This window comes from Trichosurus vulpecula, chromosome 1 (genome assembly GCF_011100635.1).
Source record: "Trichosurus vulpecula isolate mTriVul1 chromosome 1, mTriVul1.pri, whole genome shotgun sequence".
Classification (NCBI taxonomy): domain Eukaryota; kingdom Metazoa; phylum Chordata; class Mammalia; order Diprotodontia; family Phalangeridae; genus Trichosurus; species Trichosurus vulpecula.
In genome coordinates this window covers 307,359,996-307,382,342 of record NC_050573.1, presented here as the reverse complement: position 1 = coordinate 307,382,342, position 22,347 = coordinate 307,359,996, and the positions used below count along the sequence as shown (strand labels likewise).

The following is a 22,347-nucleotide window of genomic DNA, read 5'->3' as shown; positions in this document are numbered from 1 at the left end:
GCAGAAAAAAAATCAAATATTACCATAAAGTATAAAAGGTTAAAAAAAAAGGCCAAAATGAGCCCTTGAGATTAAATAGAATTTAAGAATTCCCTACACTGGAATGAACCAACTAAGAACTTTACAAAAATTAAATTCTTAATAAATCTAAATGTTTCTGATGTGCAAAGCTTCTGCATCAGTCCCCGGAAGATTGTCCTATCACACTGTTTGCTATGCAGTGATCCACCTCCACAGAAACCTATTTCTATGTTGCCTTGCATTATACTCACACATAGACTTCTAAAAGGGCCTGAGAAATTACAATTTACCTTTGAATAAATTCTTGAACATTTAAGATTATATTCCACACAAGATAGGATAAGAAATCCCTTTTATATTGATTTTTAATTTTTTTTTTAAAAATTGAATGGGATTCCATTTTTAAATAGGTTTGCGAGTGACGGCTACCCTGTTTGTGACAGTAGCATTAATTGTAGTTAGTTTTCACATGAGAATTTGTAAGAGCCAGGGATGGACAATCATGTAGGTGGAATAGATGGCCACCTACATAGTAGCAATGGAAGGACAATTGGAGACACAACCTCCCCCAAAACAGCTCCCACACTCAACTTCTCTGAAATTCCACCATTGGAGAGCCTATCTTTTCAACATTAAAAAATATCCCCTTTGAAAATGTTACAACACACGCTTATGAATTAGATTGAGAGTAGGGCACCACTGAGGGACTTGGCATTTTGGTGGGATAGAAAGAAGGGAGGAATTTCAGAGAAGGGCTGCTTTTTGGAGAGGACTGGCCAGGACAATGTGCTGTGGGAGGACAACGACCCTGAGGGGCAGGAAACAGAATAAGGGAAAAGAGAGATACCGAAAAGGGAAGTGGGCGGGCACTGGAAATAACCAAGGCTATTTCATGGTTTGGCCAAGGGGTAACTTTGAGATGCGGATATTTGGACTCTTAGTAAGATGGAATACTGATGGCATGCCATTTTTATTAATTTGTGGGAAATAGAAGCCCAAAAAAGACATATATAAAGAATCACAGGGTTGAAATGAACCTGAGTTGTCTTCTAGTACAAAATGGCATCCAATGGGTAATTAGTCCTCTTTGAGAACGAAGGACGAGCAACGACAGAAAGATCTAGCCTCTGTTGGACCCCTCAGTTAAGGAGCTCACTCCCTCATGAGGGAACAACTCTACTTATAACTTCCTGTCTTGGAAATCAAAAGAAAGAGATCAGAGAGATTACTTACTGATTACAGAGAAGAGTTACAGAGAGATAATGTGTTAGTGAAGGCATAGGGATAGGAACTAGACCTATGATTTCCTTGGCATAAGGCACTCCTGGATAAAGAAATTCCCTCTACCAATCTGGGTCAGCACTTTCTCTGAAACTTAGAGTCTCAGAGCTGTCTAGAACACTGAGAAAAGCATACAGCCTGGGCTGTATTGTTGTTATTGCTTGTCCTTCATTCTCCAAGAGGACCATGACATCAGGAAGGTGATGTCATGACTTGCAAGTGGATTGGATTTAAGTGAGGGAGGGCTGTGCAAAGTCACCAGCCTCACTTGAATCCAGGTCTGCCTGCTCTGTTTGCCTCAGTTTCCTTATCTAAAATGAGCTAGAGAAGGAAATGGCAAACCAGTCCAGTACCTTTGCCAAGAAAACCCCAAATGTGGTCACAGTGAGTTGGACACGACTGAACTAGTATAATATGCCATGTTGCCTTCTAGCAAAGGGCTTAAATGATGACAATTCACTTTTATTTATTGCTTGAAGGTTTATATCACATTTTCTACATAGTAACCCTATTTTATAGACCTGGAAGCTTAGGCTTAAGAGGTTGAGGTCACAGTCACACACCTAGCAACTGTCAGGGCTGGGAAATTTGCAAGACCTTCTGCATCCCTGGGGCATTTTTTCCCCTATACCTCACCCAAGCTCTGTGAAACTTGTCACTGGAGAAATATTTCTTTTGGGAAGATCAGTGTCCATTTCACTTGGTGTATTTGTGTTCTTTAGTAATTGCAGGGTGGCTTTTTAAAAAAGCCATTATGTAAGCCTCTTATGCCATATATATAGAGATGGTCCAGATATGTTCACCAGCCAATATAGAGACACACTCCTTGGGCATGTGGAAGCATTCAGCCACACCTTGAGCCATAGACACACCCAAGGTGTGTCTATGTCAGTTGATGAATGAATTGTCTGTCACATTTGTTAGTTTGTTAAGTGTGAGTAGGTGTATTTATATCTTATAGTCACTGGATACCCTCCACAGAACTGGCCTTGGGGTCCATGCTATGGAACTAGGCTATAGCTAAACAACGTGAGAAAGGAAACTTTTTTTTTTAGCATTTCTAAGGCTTATCTCAGTGGATGGCACATGTTATTGAGTTGGTTCAATCATGTCTGACCCTCTGTGACCCCATTTGGAGCTTTCTTGGCAGAGATACTGGAATGGTTTGCCATTTCCTTCTCCTATTCCTTTTATAGATGAAAAAATTGAGGTAAATGGCTTGCTCAGCATCACACAGCTAGGAAGTGTCTAAGGATGAATTAGAACTCAGGAAGATGAGTATTCCTTGACACCAGACCCAGAACCTTGTCTACTGTGTCACCTAGCTGTAAGGCCAAGAGAGAGGGGGCTGAAGGGTCACTGCAGAAAGGAGCATCCTATGTGTTGGCACCCTGGGTCAGAACCCCTATCATTCTGCTCTAGTTACAGCTCTGGTGAGTAGGAGAGGAGAAAAAACATAAATATGCCTATATGTATGTGGGTGTCTATACACAAGTATATACATATATACAAATATGCACATATTATTAGAAGAGAATAAAGTATATGTGTTTTATATATAGATATAATACACTATATGTGTATGTGTGTATATGTGTGTGTGTGTATATATATATACACATATATAGATACAGATAAACTTCCAAGTATGTGTTTATGGATCTCTCTCTCTATTTCTGTCTTTCTCTTTCCCTTTCACTTGTTTTTTCCCTATACCTCTCCTTTTCTCTCTCCTCCCCTTTGTATGTGTACATACATGTGTGCACACACACATGCACACAAACACACACACACACGGTGGGGGAAGGGAGAGCAAAAGGGAAAAGGAAAGGGGAGAAAGGAAGGTTTTCCATAAAGACACATACTTGTAAAACTTCCATTTGATTTACCCTTTGGACCCAACAGAAAAATCTTCCTAGGTGCTACGAATAGATGAGTGCCCTGCAACCACACTCCGTAATTGTCCACACAGGATCATAGATTTAGAACAAGAAAGGGGCCTTAGAGGTCACGTAGTTCAATCCCCTCATTTTCCAGGTAAGAAAATTGAGTCTCAGAGAGGTTAAGTGACCCATCCAAAATCACCCATTAAGAGGCAGAGACCGAGAAGCTCTGATTCCAAACACAACACTCTTCCCAAAGTTCTTTCTTCTGGCCAAGTTTGTACCTCACTGCAGAGCACCCAGTCTAACATGGAGGCAACCTCAGAGAAAGAGTCTGAGAAAATGCTGAAGTGGATGAAGGGTCAGTCAGAAGGCAGGTTTGGGGGCAGGTTTGACTCAGTGACAGAAGAAGACATAATCAGGGAAGGCTAAGACCTGAAATGAGTGGATGGGAATCAAAGGGAGATCAGCTGCAAGCAGTCAGTACCTTTAGTCAGGACTAAGCTAATGTATTAACAATGACAAGAACAACATCTAACATATAGCACTTTAAGGTTTGAAAAGCATTTTGCATGTGTTATCTCAATTGATCCTCCCAACAACTCAAAGATGTAGATGCTATCCTTAACTCCATTTTGCAAATGAGGAAAATGGCAATTAAAGAGGCTAAGTGACTTGTCCAGGGTCACACAGCTAGTAAGTATCTGAGGAAGAATTTGAACTCGGGTCTTCCTGACTCCAAGTGCTGCATTCTGTTGTACCATTTGCTGGTAAAGTGGGATAAGACATAATTCCAAGAGAAGTGGAAAGAGAATGAAAACACTGAGTTTGAATTTGAAGGTGAACAACAAGTGGTGTGACATGAGAGATTAGAGTTATCTATAAAGCAGGGAAGTGTAGGGTTCGTATCCCACCCATACTGGCTGTATGGCCCTAAGCAAGTCCCCTAACCCCTCTTGGCAAACTATCAGTTGCAGAGAAGGAGTTAGCTTGCATAATTTGCATTGCTAAAGGGAATTTCCCCCCAAAGGATTTCCCAAAATCAATGAAATCATAAGTCCACTCCTTAAATTCTTTGAAAGTGAAAGGCATGTTGAGAGGAGGGAGAATTATGTATCTGAAACAATCTCCATAAGGTTTCATAATCTTGGAGAAATTGTATATGTAAGCATTTATTAAGAAATCATTTATTAAGAAATGCTTCGTAATTATAATGGAGTGTGATTATTATCATAGGTCTGATCAGAGCATTTTCTACATAAACATTAGATGCCTGCTAACTATATAATCCTGTGAAATGGAGGACACACCTCCCCCAGGGCTTCCTCTTCATGGAGGGTGATGAATAAGGTCCATCTGGAGTTGTATTGCATTATTATCTGCATTCTGTGTAGACAGGGGCTCCTTGAGGGAACACCAAGTCATGGCGGCTGATGGGGGGATGAGGTGCCAGGGGGGCCATCATATCCAATGCTCTTGTGTTTACTTCCACTTCTGGTGATCGGTGTGTGTTTCCCCAGGTTCCCTTGATTTACAAACTGCTCCAGTTCTACTTCAGGGTTGCACATCCTATTGTTCTTGAATGGCCATGCCACTCACCTGATCAGGAGATGTTGGTGGCTTTCCAGTGCTACCAGGAGAAAATACCAACTCCTCCCTTCCCTATCTGACTCTAGCTTTTCTTTCCAGATTCATTATATATGACTTCCCCTCAAGCACTATCACACACTGTCATAATCTGGCCAGCCAGGCTTATTTGCTGGCACTATAGATGGCATCATGACCCTGTCTGGTACTTGTAGTATGTGGATATCACCACCACCAACAAAATAAAAAAACACCTCTTAAGTTTTCTTTCCCCCCCTCTCATTGTCTTCCTAGGTTGAAACAATGGAGAACGTGCAGCCAGCAAACACAGAATTTGCCCTCAACTTTTTCAAGCATCTGAGTCAAACAAATAATAACCAGAATGTCTTCTTTTGCCCTTGGAGCATCTCATCTACCTTAGCCATGGTCTATATGGGCGCTGAGGGTAATACGGCAGACCAGATGGCAGAGGTAGGTTGGACTTGCATTGTTTTCTCATAGCTGTAAAAAAGGATCCCTATTCAAAGACAAAGCCATTATCAACTTGCAAGAATGTTCGACTAAGTGAAATAAAGCCAGGGATCATAAAATACTGATAAAGTAGGATGCTATCATTACTTTCCCTATTATTACAAATATTCAGCCATATCCAGGGATGTACTGGAGCCAGCTTGAACCTGCTTGTGAGAGCCAATTGTTAATTCAGTGTGAGCATTTATACCTCAGATTTTAGCAAACACTGTAAATCAGGGCTTGATTTCTTGTTTTGTTGATTCTATGTGCTTAAAAAGGTGAAGGAAAAATGTTAATAATGCAGATTAAATTTAAAAAGTGTGTTGCCTGTAACTTTTTTTTCAAAGAACTAATTGTCAAACATTTACCAGCACATCCCTAGCTATAGCCATGTGCCCTGAAATATAACAACCAATGCAAGAAAAGCCTGACATTGAGTAGTTAGTCCATCGATGTATTAAAAAAAATGTCTTTAATAATTAAATATTTCAACTAATGTGAGATCCATTGAGAAACAGAATGCTACAGTGTCAAGAATGCTCCATTTGGAGTCAGAGGACCTGATTTCAAATCCAAGCACTGCTGCTTACTCACTCCCTGTGTGACATTGGACAAGTTATTCCACTCCTCTGGTCTTCAGTTGCCTCCTCTCTTTAATGAAAGGGTTGAACTACATGGCTTATAGGGTTTCTTCCAGCTCTAAATTTATGATCCTCTGATCTCCTCAGTTCAGGCACTCCATCCAAAGCTGCTTGCAATGGTGATGAAAGGAATTTCATCTATGTCTTTTCATGGTTTCAAAGTTTCTTCTTTGATTCCATTATCTGACTCTTCTCATCGCCTTAGGAAGCAGGGAGGGAATGTAGGTTTATATTCACTTTACTGATAAGGAAACTAGGGTGAACTCTAGGCAAAATTCTGGCGTAATTTTGTTTCAGGCTCACTGTTTCTTTGTCTTGGTGGGTGGATACATCCTTATGTAGCAAACTCGGCCTATGCACAGAGAACAGTGAGTAAGCATGATAGCTTAGCGATGACATACTGTAGGACAGGGTTTGGATGACTTGGACAAGTTTAGAATCAACACTATTTTCTGGGTTAGTGACCCAAGCATGAACTTTACCTCATTAAGTTGTTTCTTGGGCATTTTTCAGTCATGTCTGACTCTTCATTACCCCATTTGGGTTACCTAATGAACATACTAATAATTACAGATGTCCCATGAAACTCTCCTATTTCATTCTTTCAACTGAAGGAACAGATTTTCCATCTACACCAAATATGTTTCCAGTTCAGCCCTGCTTCTCTCCTAGAGTACATGGTGCTCCTGGAAAAAAAAGTTTCCCCCTAGTGTACAGTGACCCATTTAGATGGACCCTACTTATCTAATTATGTTGAAACTTAATCTTTCCTTGTGTTTGCTATAGGTTAAATACAAGGAATTGCACAAAATTCACTTGCACAATGTCCCTATACCACTAACATTTTGTAATTTTGCTTCCCTTTGGCCCTTTTTTGTCCTTAAAAAAAAATAAGGAAATTCAACAGAAAGTAATGTAGGCTTAAGTAATATCAGGGTATTCATTTTCAATGTTAAAATCAGTCAGAGTAAAACGTGTACAGTTTTAAAATCTTGAAAAAGTATTAGTTACCTTTTTTTTAGCCATTCGTTTTTTTTTTCCCTTAATCTGTCACATATGAGTGAGTCTTCCTGTTGGGTCAGATGTGTAAACTGTTTTGTTTGTTTAAATGTTTTTTTTGGTGCACCCTTCTCTACATTCATAGCTGCCATCTTTCTGTTTGAGGAAAAAAAAATGAATTTTCTTCTTAGGTCTCCAGGACCCATATTTATTGTTCATTGTAATTTATCACTGATTGCACGCCTTTTAGTATTACTATTTACCATTGTATTCACGCATCTTTTTCTTGGTTCTGCAGTCTTCATTCAGAGCAAGTTTTAAGAAGGGCAGAGAGAGTACTGAAGGAAATAATCTAGTGACTAAAATGAAAATAAGGTCTGGTCCTAAGTTAGCCTTTAGCATCAGCTCAACTTGAACAAGGCACAACCATTCTGGCTTGCAGTTAGTCAGTGGTTACAAAAAGGTTTTGAGATCTTTGGGACAAATTCTGTGAGAGAGGTCCTTCTTAACTTCCAGAAAACAGTTATTTTTACATTTGAACATTATTGGTCTCATTTATTTCTTACAAAAGAGAGAAAGTGAGTTATTACAAAAGCCCCCTGAGTATACAACTTTATAGAAGCAGTGGAGGAGAAGGGGCCAAGAGAAGTCTGCCCTGCTCTTAGGTTTGGGCCCTTGTGATGGGCCTGGGGCCAGCTTAGCTATGGATGACTGATCATCAGATACTTTTTTTAATCTACTTTCTAGGTGGCCCAAGAGAATTCTGATTCCAGTCAGGAAGCAGTAGCTCTTCAGGGGGAGTGTTTCTTTTGTTGAACCAGGAAAAGAGACCCAAGGAGAGGGGAGCAGGATTAGTCCCACTGCAAAACGTAGTGGGCCAAAGTCTATAAAATGTGATTTTTGGGCAAGAGTGTGTTAGCAAATGTTTAACAACCATTTCTCCAGGAAAAAGAAAATGTACACACACTTTTAAGTTTAATTTGCATTATTAATACTTTTCCATCTCTTCCTTAAGTTTAAATGATCAACAAAACAGTAAACCAAGTCCTGATTTGTAGTATTTGCTGATTTCTGTGATGTAAACGCTCACACTGAAAATTTAACAATCACCTCTCCCCTGTTGAAGTTGGCTCCAGCACATTCTTGTTGGAGGCCCATCAAATGTCTCCCCCGACATGAAAAAGCTCCATGCCCTTGTCTTCTAGAGCCTGGAAATTCTCATTATTGAAGTCACTAATGTGTTAGACAACTAAAGTAGGCCTCCCAAAGTCCCTGGTTGAAATATCAGTCATTTATTTATGGTGCCAATGAACAAATTTTTCAAATTAGTTACTTGACCTCTGGGTCCCTATCAGGAAGACCATCAAGACATGTGGGTTGCACTGGATAGCTGTGAATGCTGAGGGTTCAAGTGCTTCAGTGGGGCCTGGGCGAGATTGAGGTGGGGGAGTTCAGAAAGAGCAAACCTCTAGGGTTTAGGCTTATAGGAGGCAGCCCTAAACATAAGCTTTGTCTACTTTTCTTAGGATTTCCCAGAAGAACAAAAGGAAAATGGATGTTAGATGTCTTTAATTATTTTACTAAAACACTATTAGGTTTAAAAAGAGAGGAATGAACATTAAGTTGTAGAGGATTTTTTTAAGAGGGTAATTTTAAGCAGAGTCTTTTCAGAAGGCCCTGTTGGTGTGCAATCTGGATCCATTTTTCTTCTAATTCTGATCCCAGGTACTTCAGTTCAATAAGGCTGGAGGAGATGAGGTTGACATCCCTAAGGCCGTACGAAAGGATACAGACTGTGGGATGATGCAGCAGATCCAGAGGAAAAACTACCCTCTGGCCATTCAGAAGGTACCTCCTGTTCTAGCTATCTTGCCTCCACTTTGTCTCTTCAACCCTAATTCTCCCTTTCCTTTCCTGTGATTCTCCTTCCTCTTCCTTACCATCCCCCTCCCCTGCCCACATCCCATCCATCCACTGGCACAAAAGGACCACAGAAAATGCTGGAATGGTTACACATCATGTGGTCCCATGTCCTCATTTTAGAGATGGGCAAACGAAGGCCCTGAGAAGTAAAGTAGGCTATGAGGAAGTGGTGTGGTATAATAAAAAAGAGAATTTTATATATATATACACACATTGGGGTAGAGGGCCTGGATTTACTTTCCATTGCTGCCACTTATTACCTAGCTGTGTGATGGGACTATAAAATGGAGATAACAAAATCATGCTACCTGCCTCTGTGAGGTTGTCTTGTGGATCAAACATGACAATGTAAGCAACAAACCATAAAGGTAAGGGGAACTGTGGCTTAGTACATAGGGAGCTGCTTGAGAACCAGAAAGATGTGGGTTCAAGTCCTGCCTCTGACACATACTGGTTGCATGACCCTGGGCAAGTCACTTAACCTCTTAAGAGTTCTAGGCAATTTAGGTGTAGCTAGGTGACACAGTGGATAGAGCAACAGCCCTGGAGTCAGGAGAACCTGAGTTCAAATCTGGCCTCAGATACTTATTAGCTGTGTAACCCTGAGCAAGTCACTCAACCCCAATTGCCTTAAAAAAAATTTAAAAAAAGATTTCTAGGCAACTTTCTAGAATGATAAAGTTAGAAGAAGACACTAATCTACATCAGTGAGAGTCTTCTCATCTAGGAATTCACTACACTGATGAAAACCCTATCAACAAATCCCTATGTTCAAGCAGAATATGCCATATGGCCTTTCCTGACTTGCTCAGAATACACAGAAGCTTCACAGCAGGGAGGGAAGAAGTCCTATTTTCCTCATGTTTGTATCTTCCATAGTCCTCAGAATATTGCTTTGCATATAGTAGGCATTTAATATATGTTCAATACAATTATAGATAGACAAGAAGAACTTTGGCCTTAAGGGTTTTATGTTTTTGTGGTATACAAAAATTAACAGACATTATTTTGTAACATGAGGTTCAAATTATGAAACAAAACGCTTGTGCACTTGCTAAATTACATGTAAAATGTCGCTTTTTGTTTAAAACTGGAAAGGCCAATGAAGATTTTTAGTCACACGTCCAATGATATTTCAATCAAATACTTCAATGCATTTATACCTAAAGGTAGCCCATTCTTTGGAAAGAAAAAATAGCCAAGACAGAACTATTCATATTTCATTGAATGTGATTCATCTTAGATTCATAGAAAGTTGGAGCTGGAAGGGTCTTTCAATCTAAATAATACAGATAAGGATCATTTGATCCTCATTTTATAGTTGAAGAGTTGGAAGCCTAACATTGCTAGTTTGTGGCATAGCCTGGGTTAAAACCCATGTATGTCTCCCTATTCTTCAAGATCTTTCTACTATGTTGACTGTGGTCTTAGTGTCACAGACTCTAAAAGCTGAAAGAGACCATAGGGTTAATATAATCCAAACCACTTAATTCAGAGATGAAACTGAGGGACAAGAGGTGAAGTGGCCTTTACAGGGTCACATAGGCAACAAGTGGCATGGCTAGGAGCCAGACCCAGATCACAATCCAATACTCTTACCAATCGCCTCCCAGTCAGATGAGTTGGTTTTCTTTGAAAACAATGTCTAGGAGGGGAAAAACACCACCATCAACAAGAACAGAAAACACCCCAAAAAAACACTTTTGTTAGAGTAGAAGGTTAGGACTAATAACACACTCTGATGGTGAAGTCTCTGTGAGTCCCAAAGTGTTTTGTGGCTCAGGGTTTAGTAAAAGAGGTTGAGGGCCTTACGAAAGTCTATTAAGTCAGGGTGCCTTGGACCTGGGGGAGAGGGAAGGACTTAGAGAAAGGAGTCTTAGAGATCTGCCAATCTTATCCTCTCATTTTACAGATCAGGAAACTGAGGCCCAGTGAGAATAAGTATCTTTTCCTAGGTTACATGGATAACATTCAATTGGGCAATTAGCATTTACTAAGTGCCTGTTTATGTGCCAGGCACTGTAGATACAAAGAAAGGCAAAAGATATTCCCTGCATTGTACTATAAGAAATGACAAGCAGAATGCTTTCAGAAAAACCTGAAAAGACTTTTATGAACTGATGCAAAGTGAAGTGAGTAGAACCAGGAGAACACTATATACAGTAAAAACAATGTTGCATGATGATAAACTGTGAATGACTTAGCTATTCTAAACAATACAATAATCCAAGACAATAACAAAGGACTCATGATGAAAAATGTTATCCACCTTCAGAGAAAGAACTGGTCTGAATGCAGATCAAAGCATACTATTTTTCACTTTCTGGATTTTTTCATATTTTTTCCCCTTTGGTTTTGTGTCTTCTTTCACTGCATGACGAATATGGTAATGTTTTATATGACTGAATACGTATAACCTATGTCAAATTGCTCACCATCTGAGGGGAGGGCAAAGGAAGAGAATGAAAAAGTTTGGAACTCAAAATCTTAAAGAAATTAATGTTTAATGTTGTCTTTACGTGTAACTGGGGAAAAATAAAATATTAAAAAAAGATATTCCCTGCTCTTGAGGACATCATAATCTAATGGGTAAGACAACTTGCAACAACTATATGCAAACAAGCTGTATACAGAATAAATTGGAAATAATCAACACAGGGAAGGCACTACAAATGAGAGGGATTGGGAAAAGTTAGATAGATGATGGGGTTTTAGTAAGTGTAGAGCCCAGGTCTTCCAGATACAAAGGCAGCATTTCTAATTCCCTCTTATGTTTTCTGTCACTATTTCAGCTGGCTAAGAGATGTTTACATTCCCTATTTTTCTCCAATGTTTGGTCTTGGCTAGACAGATTAGGCACAAGGACAAGGTGGAGGGTTATGACCAGCTCCAGTGGGTCTCTTTAGGAATCCTTACCCATCATCACCTTCCTGGGAACTCCAGGCTGCCCGAGGCAGCAGAGGGCACACTGTGATGCATTGCTTCAAGCAGTGGGGAGAAGCCTAGATTTGGAATCAGAGGACCTGGACTCCAATCCCAATTTTGCAATTTACCATCTGTGCAATATTAAGCAAGTCACTTCCCCTCTGTGGGCCTCAGGTTCCTCATCTTCAAAACAAGGTGGTTGGATGAAAAGACCTCCAAAGGCGGCAGTGTGGGATAGTGGAAAAGCACTGATTCTGGAGTCAAAGGAGTTGGGTTCAAATCTTGCCTCTGTATAATGCTGAGCAAATCAGAACCTCCCTGGACCTAAGTGTCCTCAGTCATCAAATTAGAAGGCAGACAAGATGGCCTCTAAGGTCCCTTCTAGATCTGTAATCCCTTGTAGCTCTAAATGATGTGTGCGTGTGTGTGTGTGTGTGTGTGTGTGTGTGTGTGTGTGAGAGAGAGAGAGAGAGAGAGAGAGAAATATTCATATGCTCAAATTTTCTGTGCTTGCCACAGACCTGGTAGAAAGGGCTCCCACCTCCTATAGACTGTGATTGGGGCATCAATCCTATTTATTTATAGAGACCTCAAGCTGAGACCTATAATTTATTGGAGGCTCTTTAGTATTCTGCAAGGCTGATTCTCCTGTGTATGGCATATTACTTAGTTGGAACTGGATCACGTCAGAAGAGGCAAGAGCTTGCTTAGGCTATTTAGCTGATCAATAGGGTATAGTTTCAGGGTACTTGGAGGCTCTCAAGGGATATAAAATAATTTATGTGGTTTTGAAAGAGCCCTAATTTTTATTTTCATGGGTGTCATTTGCCCTTGTTGCGCCTGACTCAACATTTGCCCTGTATTATACAGTAAGGTCCCAAACCATAACTTAGGTGAGCATATTTTCAAACTTTATTCCACTATATCATAATCTTGCCAAAATATATTAAGGGAAAATATCTCTGAAAGAAAATTGTTAAAGCAAACTTTTCTGTTCAGCTCAAGAAAAGTCATGGAGTATATTAAAAAGAACTTCTTTCTTTTCCTTCTTCCTTCTTTGTTTTGAAAGGCTCAAGCTGGAAACAATATCCACTCCTCCTTCAAGGTTCTCAGCACTGCTATCAACCAACCTTCAGATAATTATCTTCTTGAAAGTGCCAATAAACTCTTTGGAGACAAGTCCTCAGGATTCAAGGAAGTAAGTGAGGTCTATTCAACAGGGATTTCTAGACCCCTGGAAATAGGAAAGGGAAGGAAAAAAAAACAGAGCTATATGAGATGCATTTTGGGGTAATTAATAGTTGTGGCCTCCAAAAATTTTGTTTTAGTCATGAATTTGCCTGAGAAACTGTCAACCTATTTGACTCAGTATTCTTTATGGTCTTTCACTCAACTATAGTGTTAGACTAATGCAAATATATAAGATAATTTTCCAACTTTTTATATTTGAGTATTTCTAGATTATCCCAGGCAGTGTAATATAACCGGTAGAGAACTAGTCTTGAAGCCCAGAAGACCTGGGTTAAATTTTTGCTTCTGACACATATGGGCTGTGGAATCTTGTACAAATCACTTAACTTTAAAATATAACTTTCTAAGTCTACAACTTGCAGGGAAGGTGCTAATCTGCTTTGGTAGAGGGTATTTCCTTTCCTGGGAGTTGCCTATAAGAATGAAATCACAGGTTCAGTCCCCATCTTTTGCATATAAGAATGGGTAAAGTCAGCAGAATTTCTTTTTATATTTAACATATCATATTGATATTTTCATCATTTCTGTATTTTGGTATGGAAAATATCAAAATCATCCAATTATGAAAAAAGAAAAGGCCTTTTGGATTAATAAATTCATTACCTACAAATAATAGTTTTCATAACCATGCTATCTGGTGAACAATGTCCTGACAGACATACTTAGATGTAAGTTATTCGGAATGACTTTGTTTTGCCTTTGTTTTTGTAAGCCACGTAGAGCCTTTTGCTCATATCACAGTTCTAGGAAATAAGCTAACATTTTCATGTTTTTAATTGTAATAAATATGAGTGAAGAAAGCATAGTTTTCTCAGCCTTTATAGGAGGTGACTAGAGTTCCCCAAGGTTCTGTAAAACTGTCTTCTCCCCTTGTCCCCACACTCCCCTTGGCAATGGCAGCTAGTAATTGTGCAAAAAACCTATGCCCAAATTGCTTCTTCTTCTGACTGTAGTCACTACATCTGGCAAATATTAAGTTATCCAGGAGAAGGGTATTATTCTCACCTAGCTCTAGCTATCCTGTCTCTCCCACACACAGTCTCCCTTCCCCTTGATAATGCTGAGTGTCCAAAACAGTAAATCAAAAGAAGCAGCTAGTACAGTGGAGAGAGCACTGGACCTGAAGTCAGGAAGAACTGAGTTCAAATCCAACTTCGGATATGTACTAGCTGTGTGACCCTGGGCAAGTCATTTACCCCTTTCTTTGCCTCAGTTTCCTCAATTGTAAAATGGACATATTAATAGTAATACCTTCTAAGCTTGCTGTAACAAATTAGATAATATATGTAAAAGTGCTTAGCACAGTGCCTGAACCATGTGAACGTTATTGTGGTTGTTGTTAGAGCAAAGAACAGTGGATAGGGAGGGACCAAGAAGAAGGAGATATTTAGATTTCTAGGGGAAAGATCTCTGTAGCCAGATTCCCAGCATACTACTTGGTTTAACGCAGTCTTTGTCAGTCTCACTTCTAACCAACCATAGCAGACCTTTGTGATATAATCCTCACAGCTCCTACCCTTGAAGATGGGTCAAGGACTTGCAGTAATATCTCTGGCCTGACCAGGTGAAAATTGTATGAACTTTGAGATGTTCTTGCTTTTAAGGAATACCTGAAGCGTTGCAAGGAATATTACTCTGCAGAACCACAACCTGTTAACTTTAGAGATGAGAATGAAGCTAGAAAGGAGATCAATTCCTGGGTTGAAACTCAGACAAAAGGTAGGAAAATTCTCATAGTAATGTCTTTCTTGTTAAAAAGCTATGACTTATTGACACTTTTATACATGGTTGAAGTTGACTCTCACCCCTTTAACATTTAATTTAGTTCAACAGATTTCCCCCAGTAAAATGTAAATTTCTTCAGAAAAAAGGAGTTTGGTTTCTGCAACTACTCAAGCATGGTGCCCTGCTCTAACAGGAGCTTAAAAGGAAGGAAGGAAGCAAGGAAGGAAATAAGCATTTATTAAGTATCTACTGTTGCACCAGGCTCTGTGCTAAGTGCTACTATACCACTTTGACAATTGAAAAATGTGCATTTATAATTTATATGTTGAATTTATAATGTAAATTTCTTGCAAGCAAAAATTGCTTTGTTCTTTGTATTTGTTTTCCTGGCTCCTAGCATGGTACCTGGCACATAGTAGGAGTCTAATGAATGCTCAGTTGATTGGTCGAATTGAAAAACAAAGACCAACTCCATATTTATTTCTTTCGGTGAATGACAATAAAAGTTTTTTTTCAAAGTAAGAGTACTCAAATATTTACACTTTTAAGTATTATTGAGGATGCCAAAGAGCTTTTGTTTATGTGAGTTATATCTCTCAATATTTACTACATTAGAAATGAAAACTGATACATTTAAAGTATTCATTTATTAGTTCATTTAAAATAATAATAAACCTATTGTGTGTTAATGGAGATAACATGTTTGTTTTTTTAAATCTATTTTCCAAGACAAAAAATAATTAGTGAGAAAAGAGGAGTTTCACGTATTTTTGAAAATCTCTTTAATGTTTGGCTTAAAAAGAAGCACTTATTGCTGTTCAGTTATGTCAAAGGTACTGGAGTGGTTTGCCATTTCCTTCTCCAGCTCATTTAGTAGATGAGGAAACTGAGGCAAACTGGGTTAAGTGATTTGCCCAGGGTCACACAGCTAGTGTCTGAGATCACATTTGAACTTAGGTCTTCCTAACTCCAGGCCAAGCACTCTACCCACTGCATCACCTACCTGCCCAAAAGAAACACAATTGCCTTCCAAAATTTACTTCTGCATTTAAGCTGTTATAGTATGTTGTTTTGGTTGAAGTCTAAGAAGAAAATGTGGCCTACACAGATATATAGATAGAAAGGGGAGGAGTATTTTAACATAAAAAATAACATCTTGGTATTATTATGAAAATGGTTTTGACTCTGCGGAACAAATTTTGAAATGAGCACTTGTGTGCTTTTGGAATTTGTAAAAGACTGAAATTATTTAGCTTGGAAAAAGGAATGTTAAAAGGTGACTTAAAGTTTTCATATGTAGCATGATGATGATGATGATGATGGTGGTGATTTTCCTTTCCACCGAGGCTAGAACCAGGGTAAAAAGACTTAAATCACACCTTGAATGATTTAGGTGAAATACGAAGAAGGGAAATTATAAACATAAGCTTAGAGACATTTTTAAAAACTTCCTCCCTTATTAGGTATTTAACTCTGATTAGGTGATCGCTAATTAGACATCTAATTTATATTGGTGGGTTATGTCTCATTTATTCCATTATAATGGTACTTCCACTGCCCTAATCCAAGTCTTTATCACTTTATGGCTAATATTCTATTTCTGACATTGGTGCCAAGAGATTCTTTGGAAGCAAGGGCTGTGCTCTTGAATGAATTCTCACTTCCCTCCTTTCTAGGTACCCTGTTCCAACCACAAAAATCTGGGGATACAACCTTCATTGTAGTTAAAGATGCCTTTCCAAATTAGATGGAGAAATGAAACCTTAAAATTTTTTTTATCATTTCATCAGGGATTTTACAAATTAAAAAATGAAACAAAGTAAAACCTAGAGAACATCTTTGGTTTCAGGCCAGGTGCAGACAGTGAAAGGGCAGTTAATTACATTTTGGGAGAAGGATAATGTCAAAAGCCTTGTAAAATTTAAATAGTCTCTTTGAATTTGATTCGAATACTCAAGAGAACACAGCTAATTTATCCTCCATTTTCAGGTTGTAAAAATTTAGCATCTACCAATTACCTAGAAAGACAAGGTTAGATGGCTAGAATTATACACCAGAAGCTCACTATCCTTTACAAACTAACAGACAATAAATCTGCACCACAAATGCAAGCCCTTACATTCCTTTGATAATTCAACAGATAAACTATACTTGAACTAGGGCATCATCACACACAAAGCTGTTGCCCATAATTGCCCAGGCTTAATAACACTGACCCATAAAAAGTAAGAACAATTTGTCTTCCCCAATACTCAGAATTGCCAAACTATGTGGAATGAAACTCTTTCAGACCAAAAAGACCTAGCAAAAGAAAACAAAACCAGGATAAGGGAAGAGTATACAGCATATGTCACCCTCCTAATACTGCCACTGGAGATGTCCTTTGTTTTTAGTGAGCATAAATGAGTGTGTATGCCAATACCCTTACTTTACTACAAAAGACAGTCATCTTACTAACTTTCATAATAGTCCCTAAAACATTAAATACAAAATAATAATGGCAAAAGAGTGACTTGTCCTAGAACAGTTGAGGTTTAGGGGTGCTGAGACCCCAAAATAGCTACACACAGGTCCTGTTTTGAAAGAATTCGACCCAAACCTTTTATCAGAACACCGATAGAGGGTGAGTGTGATTCTAAAAATCTGCCATATTGGCCAGACTTTTAGGAAATGTGAGCATTGGCTAGATTCTTAAGGAATCTGAGCATTGGCCAGACTCTTGAAGAATCTGAGCATTAGCCAGACTCTTAAGGAATCTGAGCATTTTAATGCTTGTATAGACAAGCACACCAGATTGAATCTAAGCATTTTAATGGAGGCAAGATAGATCTTATATACAGAAAACTGTGGGAACAGAGAAGGAGTCTAGGTGGAATTAAGGGAGTGGTGGTCTAGGGTGGGGCCAGGTACAGACAATGAAAGGGCAGTGTATTAGGAGGGCAGAGTTTATAATCTCAAAGAGGATCATAAACATGTCTGAAAGGTTCGGAACCGCCGGATATAAGAAACTCTCAAAGTAGAAGGCAGAAGAATCAAAACATATATTTAGGCTCCACAGTAACCAACCCATGAACCAGCAACCCCATTTTGATATATTGATCAAAAGCTTCCAGTCCCAATAAGTACGCCTTGAAAGAGTAACCAGGAGGCTACAGAGAAGCATGATTGCGTAAAGCAAAATCATGCTTCCCCCTCTATGGTAAAAAGATTACCCACTGGCCTGAAGTCCTTGTTCAGCTTCCTCCCGTAGGTCAGCTCTGCCACTGGCAGCTCCTGCTTCGGCTGTGGCTGTGGCTATAGCAGCCTCTGGCTCCAACCGGAGCTGCTTTTAACCATCCGGCTTCTGCGGGGGTGTAAGGTACTCCGGGGAAAGCACAGGTTCTTTCAATCTGCTTAAGCAAGGTGAAGGGTTTGACCAGGAAAGCACAGGTTCTTTCCATCAGCTTAAGCAAGGGAAGCAAGGTGAAGGGGCCGACAAGCTTACTCCAGTCCAACATACAAACAGCATTCAGTTCAGGGGAAAAAGCCAAACTAGTCAAGGGCACTTGTTGACTAAGTGCTAAGGAGCCCATTTTTGGTTGCCAACACAGGCAGTTAATTAATTGGGAAGGGCTGATTGACCCAGGCAAACACCAGGGACCTAGGCCACCGAAAGTCCAGGATCACAAAGAGATGATCTTTTCCTTTTGGGGGTTCAGATCCCATCCGCATCAGAACCATTTCTATCTGAACTCTAGAAAAAAAGATAAGAAGAATAAGATGATGATTCATTAAATGTATATCCTTCTCTACAGGCAAAATTCCAGATCTGTTACCTGAGGGGTCTGTGAATGTCGATACCAGGCTGGTTCTGGTAAATGCTGTTTACTTCAAAGGAAAATGGAAAACTCCATTCCAGAGTAAAGCAAAGAGACCACAGCCTTTCCGAGTGAACTTGGTATGAGAAAATATGATTTCACATAACATTATTATAACCCATAGATTGGAAAATGGACCAAGGCAAATAGAGGACAGCCTAAATATTCCTTAGTTGTATAGTCTTGGGTTCTCTGTTGCTTCTCCTTGACTTTACTCAAGTCTCCCCACACCCCTATCCCTGAATTAGATCCCCCTCTCCCCACCTCTGTTGAAATCCCTCAATCCCCTTCCTTCGAGGACTAGTTAGGTTATCATATCTTCCTCGAAGCAATTCGTGATCCTTCCAACTTGAAGCAATCTCTCCTTGGAGAATTTAGCATAATCTCTCTTTTGCACTTATCAGAGGACTTGGAAATAGAGGTGGCCTTTGATATCATCCAGTTCATTCTACAAATTTGATACCTTCTAACATGTATTGTAGCTATTTGTATATGTCTCACTGCTCCTTTAGAAAGACTATAACTGCCTTGAAGGCAGGGTGGTATCTATTAAAAACAAAAGAAAATGTACTTCTAATACTTTTTATGTGGCAATTAATTATGCATATTGAATTGATTTTAATTTCAATCTTCCAAGTGTTATTCAGTAAGGGTGTACCTTCATACTAAGTAATGGTCATAAATAAGACATTTTGTTTGTTCTATGAAAGCAGACATTTCTCCCCTCTTAAACCTAGGAGTCTTGGTACAACTTCCCCATTTACCAACTCTAATTGACTAGCTGTAGTTAGACCATAGTTCTCTTGCCCCCTGTAATAACAGGCTTCATTTACATGTCAGTAGAATTTCACATTCCTTTTTATCAGTTTTTTCTTTAACAGACACATTTTGGTTTGACACAACAAATCCTGCTCAACAAACACCCAGAAAAATTCCCACACGAAGAACTCACTTCATCATTATGACTAAAAGTACATGCCACTTCATTTTTCTAGCTCTCTGTTAACAGAAAGGCAAGCTGTGCCATCTGACCTCAATCATTTAGTATTCACATTGTCACTTGTGTTTGACTGGAGTTTTCTTGTATCAATAGGTTGTCTTTGTAGTTGTAGTCTTTGTTCAAATATTCTTTTGACTCTGTTTTATTCACATTTGACAATTCTTCTCAACTTCCTCAGAACTTCTAGTAAAATAATATTTTATTATAGTCACACGTTAAAATTTGTTTAATCATTCCACAATTTTTTCTCAGCTTTTTGTCATTACAAATAATCCTGCTGCGAATATTTCGATATTAGCCTTCCTCAAGATGTAAACCCAATTTTAAGATTGTTAAGTCAAATTATACGGATAATTAAATAACTTTTGTTGCATAGTTCAATTCTGTCCCCCAGAATATTTAGACTAATTCATAGCTTCATTAACAATGAATTAGCATAAGTATCTTCTCACAACCCCACCAACATTGAATTTTTCTATTTTTTGCCAACTTGATGGGTACAAAGTGATACCTCAAAGTTGCATTAATCTGAATTCTTCATCTGACCATTGATAATTAGCAAATTTTCTTTCAAAACCTATTCAATAGCTGGCATTTATATATCATGTTAAGCTTTACAGAGCATTTTACAAATATCTTATTTTATCTTCACAGTAACCTGGGGAGATAGAGGCTCTTATTACATTTTGATGGTAGGCATTTCTAGCGGAAGGGGAGGGGGGGAGAAAAATATTTACATGAAACTTTATTATATATTTAAAAGGAATAGCAAGTTGTATATAATAGATTTTCGGTTTTATGTGCAGTCATCTTTTTTTATGGAAACACTTGTTTTATTCCATAAATTAAAAATAAGGTAAATACATTTTAAAAAGAGATATTGAGGTGAACAGAAGTTAAATGACTTGCATAGAGTTACACAACTGGTAAGCGTGTGGCCTGAGGCCAAATTTGAACATTGATTGTCCTGACTCCAGATCCAACACTCTGTCCACTATGACACCTGACCTCTTGTCTATAGAAGAACATCTCTTAACTCTATAAGCTTGTATCAGGTCCCTACAGATTCTGATATCAGTCAGACTTTCATCAGAGGTGTATAGTGAAAAGATGTCTAGTGTTATCAAGTGTTTCATTTATATGCCAGTCCTCAAACATCCTATTTCTCATTGCTGTACCTTAGACTGAGCGTAAACCCGTAGAGATGATGCACCTACAAGCCGAGTTGCACATTGGCTACATAAAGGAGCTGAAGGCTCAGATTCTGGAACTCCCTTATGCTGGTGATGTCAGCATGTTTGTCCTGCTTCCTGATGAAATTGCTGACTCTTCCACGGGCTTGGAATTGGTAAGGAAACTAAGACTTTAATCATTATTGGCTGATGCTAAAAATACTTTTCATGAGATGATCACATCTATTTTTAGAAAATGTGGGCATAGAGATGCGTAAACTATGCTACATGAAAATTTTTTTTACCTGAAACTCTCATTTAAAACATTAAATAAAATGCTTCAAAAAATCCTGCAAATTCCATTTTCCTGCAAATATTTTTTACAAGGCTATGAAATCTCATTTTCATTCCCATGATGACTGGGCTAAAATCATTTCAAGTAGAAGAGAAACATGTTTTTAATACTGGAACTAAATGAATTTTTTAAAAAAACAATATGCCTTATGTTTATTTTTATTTCTGCAGCTAGAAAAAGAAATAACCTACAATAAACTTAATGAGTGGATCAAAAACGCCACGAAGGAGAGTGATGTTCATGTTTTCCTGCCCAAGTTCAAGTTGGAAAAGAAATATCGACTCGAGTCCATCCTGAAGGGCATGGGAATGAAAGATGCCTTTAGCAAAAGCGAAGCCAATTTTTCAGGGATGTCAGAAGGAAATGATCTCTTTCTGTCTGAAGTGTTTCACCAAGCTGCAGTAGACGTCAATGAAGAGGGCACGGAGGCAGCTGCTGGCACTGGGGCTGTCATGGCAGGGCGAACTGGCTATGTGGGACTGCGGTTCGTAGCAGATCATCCTTTCCTTTTCTTTATCAGGCATAACAAAACCAATACTATCCTTTTCTTTGGCAGATTCTGCTCCCCCTAAAATAGAAACATTCTGTCTTTGCACAGGATCTTATACCATGAGCAGCAAACCTCAAAACCGTTATCTAGCAGCGCAACAGCCCAGAGGCTTTTCATCATGTTCCTCTTTCTCTGGGCAAGTTTTGTAGATTAGAGATGACTAACTGCTCTAGTTGCTTAAATAGAAATGGAAAGAATGGTTTGCCCACTTGAATTGCGTGAGCATTGGCTTGGCTGCTCACTGTTAGTTTATTGTAGAATATAGTTTTTATAGTGTTATTTTATTTTATAAATATGGTTATTTTATAATATGGTATTTTATAAGTATTAACTGCCATTTATCTGAGTATAAAACTAATGAAGCCACAGTCTGCCAATAGGAAAACTGGTTTGCTAATAATGCGTTCAAGTCATTATTTTCTGCAATTAATGGTTGGAAAATATCCTCCTTCATCAACTCAATCAGTATAACTAAAATGTACAAAGAAAAAACTTTTGAAGGAAAATTAAGCTGTATGTTAATATACATGTCATGTAGATTTCCAATATCAGCGCAGAGATGTAACTGAAATGGCCAAGCAAATATAAATAAACAATGTCAATAAAGCTATTGTTTGTTATATTTCCATTAGACCCATGGGCATTAAGAATGTAACTTTTTTTT

At 38.7% G+C, this 22,347-nt stretch overlaps 1 protein-coding gene across 1 annotated transcript in view; it reads left to right on the top strand.

Annotated features, from left to right (window-relative positions):
- SERPINB2 (serpin family B member 2) overlaps positions 1-22,267 on the top strand; it is a 28,022-nt gene extending 5,755 nt beyond the window's left edge. The window contains exons 2-8 of the mRNA XM_036765322.1: positions 5,067-5,243; positions 8,651-8,773; positions 12,843-12,971; positions 14,629-14,743; positions 18,544-18,686; positions 20,790-20,954; positions 21,304-22,267. Coding sequence (XP_036621217.1) covers positions 5,076-5,243; positions 8,651-8,773; positions 12,843-12,971; positions 14,629-14,743; positions 18,544-18,686; positions 20,790-20,954; positions 21,304-21,705 — 1,245 coding nt within the window. The 5' untranslated portion in view covers positions 5,067-5,075 and the 3' untranslated portion in view covers positions 21,706-22,267. The remainder of the gene's footprint in view (positions 1-5,066; positions 5,244-8,650; positions 8,774-12,842; positions 12,972-14,628; positions 14,744-18,543; positions 18,687-20,789; positions 20,955-21,303) is intronic.
- Positions 22,268-22,347: the final 80 nt, after the last annotated feature.